We start from the raw sequence: 15,362 nt of genomic DNA on the forward strand, positions 1-15,362 counted from the left end.
TCAGCAGGACTGGTGCCCAGTGTATTGGAGACAGTGGAGCAATGTTGCCCTCTTACATTGGGAGGGAAGCTGCAGAATACACAGTGGCCTGCAATGGACTGGCCAGTTTGCAGAAATAATTTTCTTCAGGATTGGATTTGTCTGCTTGCCAGCAGATAAACCTGCTCCGTGGCTTGGGTCCTTGCAGTCAGGTGGAGTGAGATCAGGGCACAGATGCTTTGTGTTGAGTTTCCTCTTCCGCATGGATGGAAACACTCAATGTACCAGCCAGGGTTTTCTGCTGTCAAACCCCCAGGGATCATTCTGTGTCCTTGTAGGACACTGGTCCTGTGCTGTAAACCTGCTGCAGCTCCCCCAGGCACCTGACGTTAATGACAGTACTGTGAACGTGTAGAACCATCCCATAAGCTGACACAGCTGTGCTTGGTTCTTTCCCCAACAGAAAGCTGTGAAGGCAGCATCCAAGTACCATAGTGCATCAGATGAGGAAGAAAGCCAGCAAAACTCTTCCGGGAAGGAAATGGGGCAGCTCCACAGGTGAGCTATGAATCACCCTAGTTTTACAGCTCAGTTAAAGCTAAAGGCATGTTTACTGCTATCAATATTGATATGTCATTGCCACAGGGAAGTCTGTTCTTAAGAGCAGATCATTTATGACACTGCTGTTGTGGTATATTTTGCCGTGACTGCTGTAGCCTGATACTTTGATTGCGTAGGTTTTCATAGGTTGCAAATAGCAATTACCCTTAAACTGAAAAGTGTGATAGTAATACTCTTCTAATGGAAAAATGCCAATCTACATTTTGCATGCTGTAAATAGTGCTCAAAGAAAACTGTTTAGGCTAAACAAGGATACATCACATCCCAGCCAACTTTATTACATCTGAGAATGTAAAGAAAAAGCAATCAAAAAAGTGCCATTGAGAATGCATTTGTTGTCACTGAAATGCTCTGTTTTCAGATACAGCTCAAAGCTGTCTGCCTTGTTTTTGTTGAGAAGAGCCATGGTGCAGCTATTTCATTATGTTTTAAATGAAAACGCTTGTTTGTGTAGTGTGACTGTAGAGGTACAAGGGGAACATTCATCTTGGAGCCCTCTCTAAGGTCTGCCACATGCGGTTTCCCGTTCAGTTGTTTGTTTCCTTATTGATGGGAAGAATAGAAAGGGGGATTGAAATACATTTTGAATATTGAAAAATTCCCAATTTGTTTTATATATTAAATGTAACTCAGCAGACTGGCTCGTCGAAGGAAAACGGTGAAGCTGTGCCGAGCTCTGTCTGACCTAGTGGTGTACACGAATTCTGTGGCCGCCCAGGATATAGTAGATGACGGTAAGGCTGCTGGCACAAGACTTACGCATGCCTCTTTCACTTTTCTGTTTGGATAGGAAACATGTCTGTGTTCTCAAGGTTTCCTTTGTTTTTCAAAGATGTTTTAAAAGCAGAGTAGTTAGTTACCTATTCCTTTTACTTAACTATGGAGAAAGAGCAAAGCACCACCTTTTCCTTCCCTAGGAAATATCCTTTCCCTTGGTTTCTTATGACATTTGTATGTTAGTAGCAATTTTAAATATGAGGCATTTTCAGGACAACCCTTTCCTGTTTTCCCAGTTTTATAGAATTTGTTGTCATTTTTTAACTTGATCAATTCTAAGTAGCACTTACTAACCGATAGATTTGAATTGTGATAAATAGGTGTGATCCCTGTTCAGAAAGTGTGCAATTGTTTTACTAAACATGTTAGAGGCAAAATGGAAATTGAGAAAGTTGCAGAGGAATTTGTGGAAAAGTTCGCCAAACGTACGTGAACAAACTGTGTATGAAATTCTGTAATTACTATAAAATTAATTCCTAATTTAATGGGAGTAATTAAGGAGGGTGAAAGCACTGTGGAGAAATAGAATCCAAGAAATCCTAGAAGAACATAGTCTTGTAGAGTTTCAGTCTCTTTGTTCTGAGCGAAGAGCCAGCTCAGCTTTTTCGACAGGTCGAGGTGCGGTTAGGTGGTAGTCTGGTAGCTCATGGCCCTCTGGGAAGGAGGACCTGCTCATCAGAGCACAGTACTGCTGCTGCCTTTCTAGATCTTGTGCTTTCCTCATCCTAGCTGAAGAGATGGGCATGGAGAGATGGTACAGTTGAGTTGGTCCAACTGCTCCCTCCAAGTTGGGCTCTCTCGCCTAGGAAAGTCTTCTGGTCAGTCTTTCTCCCAGAGGGCTGATCGAAGGGGGTGTGCCTAAGGGGATAAAGTGCTCAGAGGGAAGACTTAGGAATTGGAAGAGACTGCTTGGATTATTTAGAGAAAACATGAGTTTGCAGGAACTTCGGTGAGAGAGAAGTGGGTTGAGTGCTGCTATTGATGCGTTACAAGGACAAGAGCAACATCAGAGCCCTGCGCGGCACTTCATTCCCCTGGCTGTAAGCTCTTTGGTAAAGTAGTTTTGATCATGCTGCCATTAGTAGGTTTCTGTATAGATTCTTCATAGTGGTCATGCCTGGGGTCCTGCAGGAGAAAAGGCCCTAGCAGGTTAGCTTGAGCTCTTGCTTGGCATTCCTTCTAAGTCTAGAAACTTGAGGGTAGAACAAAAGACCCTCCTAGAAGGGGAAACTGGTGCCCTTCAGTTACACCATATACCTGATTTGCATATGACAAGACAATTCATCATTGTAACTTTGGACTAAATCTCATGTTCCCCTTGATTAATACCAGCATAACTGAGGCCTGAGTTCAGGCCCCCGTCTCCTGGGATTGCTTTATAACTTGTTGATTTAACGATACACACAGGATCAACAGGGAATGTGTTATCATTCAGTGAAACAAGAGCCCACCAAGCAGTGCAGCAGAAGGCCGAACAGTTTATGCTTTACAACCAGAAACAGCTTACAAGGGTCTATCCATCAGCCTATCGGATTGACTCCAGCAATTTCAATCCTCTACCTTACTGGAATGTTGGTTGCCAGTTAGGTAGGTGTTACATGAAAAACTTACTTGCCAGTTCTTGTGTATGTGCTAGGTAAATATTATCTTTGTCAATGACACCTGAGTTCTCTCTTTCAACAGTGGCACTAAACTACCAGTCTGAGGGACGTGTGATGCAATTAAATGAAGCAAAATTTAGGGTAAATGGCAACTGTGGTTATGTCCTCAAACCTCAGCAGATGTGCAAAGGTAATGTCCTACTGTACATTTATTACTGTAAGTGTCAAGCCTTTCAGAAAGTGTCTTCATGGTGAAGTTGTGAAGACACAAGAAAGGAAAATAAGAACATATATAGAATCTTTCATATTCCCATATATTCATAACCGTTAAACTCTGTAAGTACTAGTATGCAATCTCTTGCTGTTATAGATATACTTTGAGGACTCCATCTTATTGATGTGTTTAAAAAAAGAAAGAGGTCCTAAGATAGCCAACTGCAAACAAGTAGAAAAAGATACACAGTGGCCCAGGGCTGAGTATCTGGGACTTGGTCCAGCTCTCAAGCAAGTCAGTGGAATTACTTTGTTCCCTTTAAAAGGATTTGTTTCAGTCCTCAAAATGCTGTTAGAACAGGAGCTGTGGTTTTCAGTGTTATGCAATGACGGTCCTTCCATATTTTGAGGATTTGGCATCTGATTGTGCGTGTAATTTTCTTAATGTGGCCATAAGAAACAGTGGCATTGATTGAAAGGTACTTGAGAAATGGTAGAGGAGGTTTGGGTACTTGAAGCAGGTACTGCTGCTGCAGGAAGCAGCTTACTCAACCCTAGTTGTTTCTTCTCGTTAACATCTGGGCAGCTGTGCAAGAAGCAAGATCAAAGTGCTGCTCCAGGTTATAACTATTGGGTTTTTTGAAGGTGCTACTTTACAGAAGAAAGGGGTTTTTTTCCAAAGGAATCTTGCAAAACTGTACAATTAGAGAGGTCCTTTCTGTCTTGTAAACATATAAACAAGGGTTGCTCAGCTCAGAAAGGGTTGTAAGAAGGTGCAATGGAATTTTAAAACTAATGAACAGCTGCTCCATACTCTGCAAGTTACTTGCTTATGACTGAATTTTGGCTATATGTATGCATCTTGGGGGGCAATATTTATTCTGTATATCTTTTTCCTTACACTTCTCATTCCTTGCCATCTTTTAGGTACATTCAACCCCTATTCTGCTGATCCACTTCCTGCCAGTCCTAAAAAGCAGCTCATTCTGAAAATCATCAGTGGACAGCAGCTACCTAAGCCTCCTGACTCAATGTTAGGAGACAGAGGAGAGGTAAAACACTCAGATACTGACAAATGCTTCCATGAGCGATCCTGACATGGCAGCATGTGACTCTAACTTTCTTCTTACTTAAATAGACCAATAAATTTCAGATGTTGTCAAACTTTTCGTCTTTAAATACTATATTTTCCCACAAAGTCTGTATCCTACACATGACATTTAAGAACTGATTTGTTTTGTATTTTGAGGGTGGCTTCACTTTTTTGAAAATTAGTTGTAGCTGGCCATGGCTCTTGAGACTGCAAACCATACATCAACTTATACTTTATGAAGCCGTTTCCCATGATTGTGCTGCTTGAAAATTCATGTGAATCAAAGGTTTTTGAATTTTCATACGAATTTAAATTAACTTTCTGCATGAATTTTCTGAAAAATTGACCTTCACTTGTGTCATTGGCTTGCTCTTAAAATACTTTGTTTTTAAAAAATAGATAATAGATCCCTTTGTTGAGGTGGAAATTATTGGGTTACCTGTTGACTGCTGTAAAGATCAGACCAGGGTGGTTGACGACAATGGTAAGATAATCTAGCTGACTTCTTCTTCTTCTTAGAGTAAAATATTAAGTATAATTATAAATGATTCAGTATCTGTTATTACTTTATAAACTGCAAAGCTTCTTATCTGATGAAATCAAATTATTGCATTTTAACAAATTAATTCTGTTTTCTAGATAGAATTTCTGGTGTGGGTAGACAGACAAACTAGAGGTGAAGGACAAGGACTGTTCACCGCAATATCTTTCTCTTGGATTGTTCCTGAATCTCCTTTATGCAGAAGTTCCAAATACTATTTTTTTTTTAGTGTATACCAAACATATGTATAACTTCAAATGCAATGAAAACAAATCATGTCCTAGGCAATTTCACTACCACCTCAGCCTTTGTGGGAAGGAGATGAATACCAGAGTGGGATAGCATGTTGCAGCAGGAGAGGTGGCCATCAGTTCTCGTAGGCAGTTGCAAAACCATGGGGGGAAAAAAGGTAGCTCCTGTTTGGTTTGGTCTATCTTTAGCCTACCATAGTTCTGCAAAACAACAACTTGCCTTGGTATCCCTGCCAGCTACCCAACCAAACCATTTTGTTTGTAAAAGCAGTCCAACAAGACAGATCTCTCAGTTGTAATACTTGGGTAATGGAGATTGAAAGTGCCTAGATCTAAATGAGCAATAAGTAATGAGTTTTCATTCGTGTATTTGGTCTGCTTGTTTCTTATGCCTCTTGTTATGCATCATGAAAATTGAGGTTAGTGCTTGCTATGGACTTGTTTTCCAAAATTTCTGTTCCGTTTGGTTTACAGGGTTTAATCCTGTTTGGGAGGAAACACTCACTTTTACTGTCCACATGCCTGAAATAGCCTTGGTGCGATTTCTTGTTTGGGACCATGATCCAATTGGGCGAGACTTCGTTGGACAAAGAACTCTGGCCTTTAGCAGTCTTGTGCCTGGTTAGTCCCACTTGTTTTCCTTAACTTGGAAATCTACTGGAAGAACACACACCTCGAACTTGAAGTTTAAGATTAAGTTCTCAGCATGAGATATATGTTTCTGTGTCTGAGACTTCGTATGTGAGCTTGGACAATTTTCCTGGTATCTTGGGGTGATATATTCACCATTACTTGAAGGAGGTTAGGTGTCGTCTGTGCTTTTGGAAATTACTAGTGGTGTCTTATTTATAACTTGGAGGCAGTTTGTAGTGGGGAGCTTGGAAAGCCTGTGAGAACATAAGAGAAGAAGTTTTACTAAAGGCTTGAGGTTGCTTACTTGATATATTTTGCTTTTATAGACAGTCATTGCTAGTTATGCATAAAATGCAAACTTGATTATTTGTGGTGCGATATTTTTGTTTTACAAGGTTATCGTCATGTGTATTTAGAAGGATTGGCAGAAGCATCCATATTTGTTCATATAACCATTAATGAGATCTATGGAAAGGTAGGTATATCTGGAAATCTACATCTGTTATGACTTTCTTCTTGTTTTAATTCTTCTGATAAAAGTGGATTTAAATATACTATGGAACCTCACAGGATTTGTGTGGTTTCTAAATGATTCTTACAGCTTAGGTTCATGGCATTTTGTGCATTGGGTTAGCTGTGCCTAGGTCTCTCTGGCACTGATCAATAATAAAGTTTAAATAAATTATTCAGATCATACAGCAGTGAAAAAGCACACTGTCTGATTCTCTGCTGCCCTCAGCTTGATCTCTTCATTTATACTCGTAGCTGTATAGGTATCTATATACGCTGCTAAGCATCGGCATGCTCAAGGAAGCAAAATGCAACTCCTTGTTCATAGTGTTTTCTCTGAGGAGCACTGAGCCAGGGCACCCGTTCGTAGCACACCCATGTCCAGTGAGACTTGGCTCTCTCCAGCTGAGATACCCCAGTAGCAGCGCAGACGTGCATCTGTCGGAGTGCTCTGGAGCAGAGGGATGTAGCTCATAGTGTCTGGGGGGGTGTTCCTTGCAGGTGATCAGAAAGGCAAGCGTAACATACTGTTACTCTAGTCTTATGCATGTTCTTACTGTTAGCACCTAATCATTATCATGTCTAGATACAGTAAGTACATTTCTTCAGTGTGTTAAACTAATTTTATTTTAGAAGTAAATCTTGAGAACTGTAACTGCACCAGAACATGGTATTTGCCAAGCTATTTTTAGAGGCTAATTTAAGCTTTAAACCTTTCAGGTTTTAGTGCATACATTTTGCTTTTCTGCAAGATTACTAATTTTAAAACTTTTTAAAATGAAAGTAATAGCACAGTGCTTTTTCTCTACATTTCTGCTTCAGCTGCCTTCATCAACAGTTTACAAGAGGTCATTGGAGATAACTAGCACAAACTAATTAAGGCCATATTCAACAGGATGCTAAAATAGAATAACCCTTTGTAGTGATTTAAAAAAAACAACAACCAAACACACCAAAAAACCACAAACAAAAAACCCCCACCTTTATGAAGGGTGTAGGCTGGCTGAAAAGAACAGTTAGGCCTCAGTCTTTCTCCCTTCTGAGAGTGGATGCAGAGAATGTCGTGTCAAATATGTAAAACCACAGTTGTGCAAGCACCCAAGGAAAGCTCAGTGGAACAGAGACAGAAAATAATATAGGCAAGGCCTAGGGGCTGAGATTTGGAATAGTCCAGATCTTCACTTAACTTCACTGCCTTTATCCTCACTGATCCCATTAGATCACTGAACGATAGCTCTATAAATCACTTAGATGTCTGTCTCACTCTTGGCATTCTTGTCTCAGTGCAGGGACCAGCACTTCAAGGTACTCATCTGCTCTTGCCTCCACAAGTGTTCCTCCCGCCAGGGAAGACAGTGGCAATTCAGTGGAGGGAATGGCACTGACCGTCCCAGACCTATGCATGTTCTGTGCACAAAGAGAACCTTTTAGCATTCAAGGTAGACTTCGTTACTCCTAAATCAGAGTAAAAAGAAAAGCAGTAGTAAACAGCTTGGAGTGCATCTGCAATATGTACCTAGATCTCTACACATCTGGGTACATGGGTGAAATCACATACAGTTTTGGTGATAGTCTGTAGGGGAGCCTGTTTGGCTATTGCTTTTGGCTCATGTGCTCTTCAAAGAAGAAATACACTCAAGAAAAGTAGTACAGAGCGGCTTCATAGGGAAGACAAAAGAAGAGGGAGGGGGGAAGACCCATTGAGACTTGATCTCTATATCACTTAGTGTATTCATCTAATGCTTGCTTTAACGATGGGCTGTATTACTGTTTCTAATGTATAAACAAAGGCTGAATGCACATTTGCATCTTTACAAGTGAGGATATCTGGACAAGTTTGAGAGAGACTGACATTAGACTAAAAAATACTTTTAAATTATTTGCTGTAGAGGGGTTATATTTACAGCTGATGTACTATTACCTTATTTGCTTATACCACAGTCATGAAAATGTTAGCCAAATGTATTTGCATTTTTTTGCCTTTCAGTGGAGCCCTTTAATCCTCAATCCCAGTTACACAATATTGCACTTTCTAGGAGCCACAAAGGTAGACTTCATTAGCATGCACTTTGCACTCGCTGGGCACAGATTTTTTTCAAATGGTTCCTAATCGCATGATCTGCAACTACCAAGCTTACATCATTCTTCATTCAGACTCTGAAACATTTGAATATTGGTTTGATGAAGGCCATGCATAAAACTCCAAGTTAATGTGTAGCCTGTCACTGCAGTACCCTTCTTACAGTCTTGTCATCTCTGATTAGGAGACTTTGAGCAAACTTCTCTTGTAATTGTGGCAGGCTGCCATCCTAATGAGGAGAAACAGGGACATGCATGAATTCATGAAGACCTATGCTGATAGTTCCTCAGTCAGAGATGTGAATTGCTTGGTGTGAATTTTTGCTTTGCTGCATTTTTAACTTTGTCTTCATCATTCATAAATACTCTGAAAGCACCCCTTTTCATTGTACTTGTTATATAATAGTCTGAACTCACTTGAAACGGTGGTTATTCTTTTTTCTTTCAGAATAAGCAGCTGATAGGACTCAGAGGGTTGTTTAACAAGAACCCTAAGCACAATTCTGCTGAAACCAGCGGGCACTATGTGCGGAAGCGATCTATTGGTGATCGAATTCTCCGGCGCACAGCCAGTGCACCAGCAAAAGGTAGAAAGAAAAGTAAGATGGGTTTTCTGGAAGCTACTGAAATTAAAGACAGTGCATCTGAACCAATAGACCTGAAAGACAAAGAAGGAGTTGTAAGGCGTACAAGCCGGAGTTTGCAAGCACGTCCTGCTTCTATGCCAGTCGACAAATATCTCCTTGTAGGACTGCCGTGCCCAGAAGATGAAACTGCCCAAGATGCCAAAGGAAAAGAGAACGCATCTGGTAAGATGCTTCCAAAATTACTTTTGGTGTAGTAAGTTGAAATAGCCTGTTAAAAAGCTTAGTTCTACAGTGTCTATGCAAGTAGTTTTATTCAACTCAAATAAGAGTTACCGGTCAAAGTTATATGCTTAAGATTGTTGTATTTTAACAGTTCCTTAAAATAGGCAAATGAATTACAATAATTTCTGGAAGTGCTCTTAAAGGGACGCTTATTTTCTTAAGTTAAGAACCAGCCTTCAGTTGCACTTCATCAGTTTCTGGTTTGCCGCTGTCCGTTTACTTACGGAAACAGCTGCTGGCATGGTGGGGTTTCTGTCCCCCTTTTTCAAGGAGGAAAAACAGCATGCAGTGTGTGTTTTTGGAAATAGCGTGTGTAAAGACTAATGCAGACTTTCAAATAGATGTAAAGGGGGTAAAAGTAGGTCAAACTTTGTATCCAAAAGTCTTGATATTCTCCTCTTAACCTAGGTGACTCAATTTGTTTAATTTATATGGAAAGCATGTGCTAGGCTAAAATCTTGATCTTATATTAGTGATACACAATACAATTTGATTCTTAAAATAGCCTTTTATCTAAGTGTATTCAGCAATAATAGTCCTGATTTTGAAATCCAGTTATTCTGGTGCCTACAGCAAAGTTAGTGTGTTTGACCTGCCTAATATTTGATTTACTAGAATATTTAAACAAGTCTAGGAAACTTTGAATACAATGGCTGTAATTCATTAGACCTACTGCCTCCACCCTGAGCTTGTCCCTAGTCTAGGGCATCTATACTGCTTTTTGAGGCTGCTTTCTGTTTGTTTGGCGAGAGCGTGTGCACTCATGCAGGCTGTCCCCATGAGGCTGCAGGGCTGGCCAGATCCTCAGCTTCTGGTCAGTTCTGACAGCGCAGCGTTTCTGCAGTTAGTCCTGCAGGGCTCTTCCTCAGCTGGCACAGGAAGACGAGACAAGCACCGTCCCTCTTCCTTGGTAGGATGCAGAGGGCACACCGAGAGCCTCTCTTGGCTGGGGGGGGTGACAGAAATGCTGCTGTGCTCTGAATATTTTCAGCTGCGGAGCAGCACCTTCTAGCAACCACAGGAACCAGCCTAAAATTGGGAGAACTACCGGGCACAGATAAGGACATGTTGTTAAGCCATCTTTGTCTACTTGCCCATTTTAGTGGCTTTGAAGGAACGGATAATCTGCGTGTCGCCTTGTAAAAGAAGTTACTTAGGAGAAACAGCAAGCAAAATCAAACCAATTCTTTTTCTACCACCCTGAGAAGAAACTGTAGGCAGGAAAAAGGATATTCCTAGTAAAGGAAGTTAACTCTGAAATGCTGTATTTTAAATTGAAAGATCCTCTAAATAAGCCTGCGAAAATGGTAGAGCTCAGCTGTTCTTTGCAACAGATGTAATAATTTCTTAGGTATTTCTTCCTGAAGATGCTACAGACAAAGACACAAAGTTCTTTTAGAAGGAACTTCCACACTTTTTGGAAGTCACAGGTATTCACTTAGCAAAATAACCTTTGCAGAAAACACAGGCCCTGGTGAGATAACCCAAAAAGCTGTCGAAGGGAATGAATCCTGCCCTTTCTATGAGAGGACTAGATCCTGTCTGTTAGAGTGTCTCTAAGGCCTGCTCCGTAACCCCTATGGAGGATGACTGGCCAACTTAGACATAAAGAAATGAGACATGCAGAAGATGAAATTTCAGATGGAGTCCTCTCCTGTCCCCGAGGCACCTTTTCCCTTCTTTGTGCTGTAGGGCCATCCATGGCTTAGTGGTGGGCATAGAGAAAAGCAACCTCGGCCCTTTTTTTTGTCGAAGCACTTACCTTGAATCATGGTAAGAAAAGGTACAATGCAGCCTTGTGCACATAGAGGAATAGGCTCGGGTGTTCTCAGAAAGTAAGTTCAGCCCAAATATTTCAGACTGGGAGGTGGTTTCACCCGTGGGGAGGTACTAGTGCGATGAAATGTTAGTGCAGAATGCCATGAAGAGTGGAAAGGGCTGGCTGTGCAACAGAGATCTTTCTTGCTAAAACACTATGGCTGAACATATCTCTACTGCCTCAATTGGAATTACACCAAGTGAACAATGTGCTGTCCATTTTCTCCTCTGTTCTTTACAGAAAAAAATAATCTACAAACCGAAGAAATGTACATCTCTTCCATCCTTATCTAGGAGTACTAGGAGGCTTGGGGAAGTTTCTCAGATTTTGGAGATCAGCATTTAATGCCATCTTAATGAGAAACAGTTCTTACCCCACTGAGGAGAGTCGGTCACTGTTAATGAATGATCCGGGCTCCTCTTGTTTCTTCCTAGGGTACCTGATTTCTAGGAAATGTTAGAAACAGTATACATTATGCCAAGCTTACTTCTCTGTCCCTGCTTAATTAAAAGCTCCAAAGGAGTGAGTCATGGAGCTTGGATTTGGCATATAAAGACAAGTAAGATGATTTGGTGGAGGAAATATTTAAGATGTATTTTTCAAGGAATTCAAAATCTGGCTGTCATGAATGCAGTATGCTGGTAGAAGATCAAAAATGAAATCCTTAAATTGCAACACTTTACAATAACTACATGTATAGAACAGTCCAGAGTCCATCTACTTGATGCTTTTTACTCGCTCTTTTAAGCATGCATCTTGTTTCAAAGTATTATGTTTTTTAACAGAGCTGTTTTGTTCTGTCTTTATTGCCATGCTTCTTTATAGTACAAATCTGAATAGGAACACAGCTGAAGGTAATACCATGTGCAAGCTATGATATGGTACCTCATTAACATTATTTGCAACAAATATTACATCACGTATTTGATGTAATAGACATTCAAAGGAAGTTTTGATGAAGTGCCTGCAGTTGTATTTTTCCATTTATTCATATCACTCAGATAATTTGTACTAAACCTGCACAACCCCATAATTAAGTTCTGTCACAACTGTACCTAATTTTGCGTTCTCCATTTGTCTGTCTAAGGACAAAATAGTTGTTAATAAACAGAACACAATATTATCTGCAACTAATATGTTTCTTATTTAATTTAGCCAACAGTGATGACAATAGAAATGAGAAGGAAACAAACTTGAAAGAATCTGTTTTTCCGTGTTCTGAGAAAACAGCAAGTACTTCAAATTTGGCATCTCAGTTTATGAAGGAGAATGACCAGAAGAAGACCACAGTTGACTCTTTAGTACTGCCTCTACAGGAGCAACCTAAAAATTTTGCAAGTGGTATAGCTGAAGCAAATCGCCTCATAGACTATCATGAAAATAATCTTTCCGATGAAACTGTCCCTCTAATGCAGGACTCTGATTTTAAACTTTCCGCAGAAAAAACACACGACAAAAACTGTGCAGACAATAAAAAGGAAGATGACACAAAAGGGTCTAAGGAGGAGAAAATAACTCTTGTGGGGACTTCCTTTTCTCAAAAAGTAGAGAAGGAAAATCACAAATATGACATCAAGAAAAGCACTGTAACACCTCTTTCTTTGACAGATATTACTTCTACCATTTACTCTGATGCTCCTGATTTACACTCTACTTTAACCATGCAAGACAGTGACATTTCTCGCCTTATAGATGAGATTTCTTTAGCAAATGAAAGTGAGATGGATAGTGCTGTCTCAGCTCTGATCAGACAGTTTGATGTCACAGATGACCAAACTAATCTTACTGCGGTCTCAAGCCTCCATGGTGCTAGCAGCCAGACTTTCAGTATGATGGCTACACACCCACACATGCTTACTACGGATCTTAACAGTCCCTGTAAGCATAATTTTACTACCACAAAATCCATCAAATCCCCTTTATTCTCAACTCCAGATACTAGCGTGTTCTCCAGCCCTGAGACGGCAGAGTATTCTGTGTACACAATTATACATGAAGCAACTCTTACACCGGCTTCTGAATATAAGACCCACGGTGAATTGGTTTGCAAGAAAAAGTTAAATAGTATAGAAAATAACTTGCCTAGTTCTCCTTGTCCTTCACCTCTCTCTTTGTTAAATTCAAGTCCCAAAAGAAAATGTGGAACAAAATCTGGAACAAACTGGGAAGCCCCTGACTCTGCCAGTTCTTTTGCTTCCAATAGCCTTATCTTTGAGGAGACACTTGTAGACCCTCTCACTGGTGAAAATTCAGAAAGCAGCAGTCTTGTAGAAGTAGATGGGGATTCTCAAGATCTCTTGGTGACTGCACGTGAGTACAAAAGGGAAGACATGAGCCAGCTGGCTTCCCCTTTGAAACTGAGGCAAAAGCAGGACGCTGGGCATGGTGGTGAGAGGACCCCTGGGAATAGTGCAGCCGCTGAGCTCTGTGCTGCTGCCCTGGACTGCTTGGATAACTTCAGGACTGCAGGGAGTCAGCTCCCTTTTCCAATGTGTGAAAATGTTGGCTTTTTGTATCATCATTCAGATAAGCAGAAAAATGTACTGTGTACCTCCCAGAGATCCCAGCTCAACATACAGTCGCCAGTGCTCAAAAACGCTTTGGCTTTCCCACCTCATTCAGCCATCAAGCAGACTAGCCCTTGCAAATCCAAGAGTCTCGGTGACCTGACATCAGAGGATATTTCCTGCAATTTTGAAAGTAAGTATCAATACATAAGTAGGAGCTTTATCTCATCAGGCATGAGAGACAAGAAACTTGCTGCTATGAAGAGCATGAGACCACATTCTACGGATGCTCTGACGGAACAGCTGAGGAAGCTGGTATCCCTGGAGCAGGAGGACAGCTGCCAAACCCTTTACTCCAGGCAGATTGATGAAGACTGCCCAAAAGCGCTGGTCAGAAAACTCTCATCCAGAAGCCAGAGCAGAGTGCGGAATATAGCCAGCCGTGCCAAGGAGAGGCAGGAGGCCGCCAGCAAGCAAAAATCTTCTAACACAAGTAACATAGCAGGGGTCGTCCTTCGGAACAAGCCCTCGGCATCGCCTCACGTTGTCAATAGGCATTCAACAGGCTCATACATAGCCAGGTACCTGAATGGCTTCCCCGGGGAGGACGTGGAGGGCCGAGGGATGCCAGAGGGTGCCTGCGCTGCTTTGCACTACGGCTGTAGTGACCACTTATATACACACGATTCTGTTCTGCAGCTGGAACCCAGTAGTGATGATAAGCCTAAAGCTGAGACTGTAGATTGTATAAATGTACATCTTCAAAGTTTACAAACTATTTTGTGGAAATGAAGGATTTTTAGCAAGAAATATTGTTTTGAGGGTTTAAATTATTTAGCAATGCAATTTCATGCTAGTAATTCAGTCATGATTTAATGTGCCCCTTCCTGTCAAAGCTTATGTAAATAGAAACTATGCTTCATCCTTATGTATGTATTACTTTGATTTAGAAATTATAAAGTGAGGTAGTCTGGGGACTCTTTGCATGCAGTAAGCCTTGGTAGCATTTTGTATTTGTAATGCTGTGCTCAAAAGCCTAATATTGCAGTGAATGCAATAGTATTCTGTTTTCCTGATGTCCTGTCCTACCGTTTGGAAGAACGTTCTTAGTGGTCACTTTTGGCCTTCTGTGCAAATTCTATGAAGCATAAGTGCTTTCTATTCTTGGTAATGCCCTTGGGGTTAGGCTGCTGAGCTAGGACTCGCTCTGCCCAACAAGCAGCTGCCTCAGAATGAACCCCTTCATTAGCATCACTGTTTTCACTCTGACTTGTACCTAATTGTTAATATTAATTTTACGTGTTTCCAGGTATGAGCTATGATTCTACAGCAAACAATTTGTAGAATTAGGGTTAGTCCAAATTTGTGAGTAGTAATGTGTGGATTTGTCTTCTGCCTGGTCTATGAAATATAATAACAGTTGTCTGTCTGTTTGCTCACTGTGTTGAATGCTCATTTTGGGACAGAGTGGAATGTGGAATTCTGCATTTATGAATGGGAAACACTTAATTTCTGCATATTTTGTTTGGTATTTTTGCTATTGGTTTCATGTGTAGCTTCAGTACAGTAGCAGATCTGTTTTCTGTATATTTGTAATTTTATTGCTAAGTTGTTGACGGTCAGTGGAATATTTAAAGCTGACATGGTAGAGTAACTATTTTGACTGTCTGTCTTTTTCTATGAAGGCTGAAAGTGAATTGAGTGAGTAATCTCAAGCACCTGAAGCTTCCCTGTAGGGAACAACACAGCTTTATTTTGGTTTTAAGATATTCTTTGCCTTCGCTGTAAGTTTTTTTTCTTATATGTAAAAGACGTACCTTTTACCTCTTTCTTTTGTAATCCAGAGTATTATTATTCTTGAGAACATCA

The 15,362-nt window shown here is 40.7% G+C and overlaps 1 protein-coding gene across 1 annotated transcript in view; it reads left to right on the plus strand.

Moving 5' to 3' along the window:
- The window catches only part of PLCH1 (phospholipase C, eta 1), a gene marked incomplete at its 5' end in the record, with an annotated part of 44,671 nt that extends 30,386 nt beyond the window's left edge, over window positions 1-14,285 (plus strand). Inside the window, 11 exons of the mRNA XM_009697235.1 lie at window positions 443-537; window positions 1,237-1,334; window positions 2,785-2,964; window positions 3,061-3,168; window positions 4,119-4,243; window positions 4,684-4,768; window positions 5,551-5,697; window positions 6,105-6,184; window positions 8,207-8,266; window positions 8,747-9,107; window positions 12,142-14,285. Of these exons, the coding sequence (XP_009695537.1) occupies window positions 443-537; window positions 1,237-1,334; window positions 2,785-2,964; window positions 3,061-3,168; window positions 4,119-4,243; window positions 4,684-4,768; window positions 5,551-5,697; window positions 6,105-6,184; window positions 8,207-8,266; window positions 8,747-9,107; window positions 12,142-14,285 (3,483 nt within the window). The remainder of the gene's footprint in view (window positions 1-442; window positions 538-1,236; window positions 1,335-2,784; window positions 2,965-3,060; window positions 3,169-4,118; window positions 4,244-4,683; window positions 4,769-5,550; window positions 5,698-6,104; window positions 6,185-8,206; window positions 8,267-8,746; window positions 9,108-12,141) is intronic.
- Between the last annotated feature and the right edge of the window lie 1,077 nt (window positions 14,286-15,362).

Source organism: Cariama cristata, unplaced genomic scaffold (assembly GCF_000690535.1).
Source record: "Cariama cristata isolate BGI_N322 unplaced genomic scaffold, ASM69053v1 scaffold1603, whole genome shotgun sequence".
NCBI classification, from domain to species: domain Eukaryota; kingdom Metazoa; phylum Chordata; class Aves; order Cariamiformes; family Cariamidae; genus Cariama; species Cariama cristata.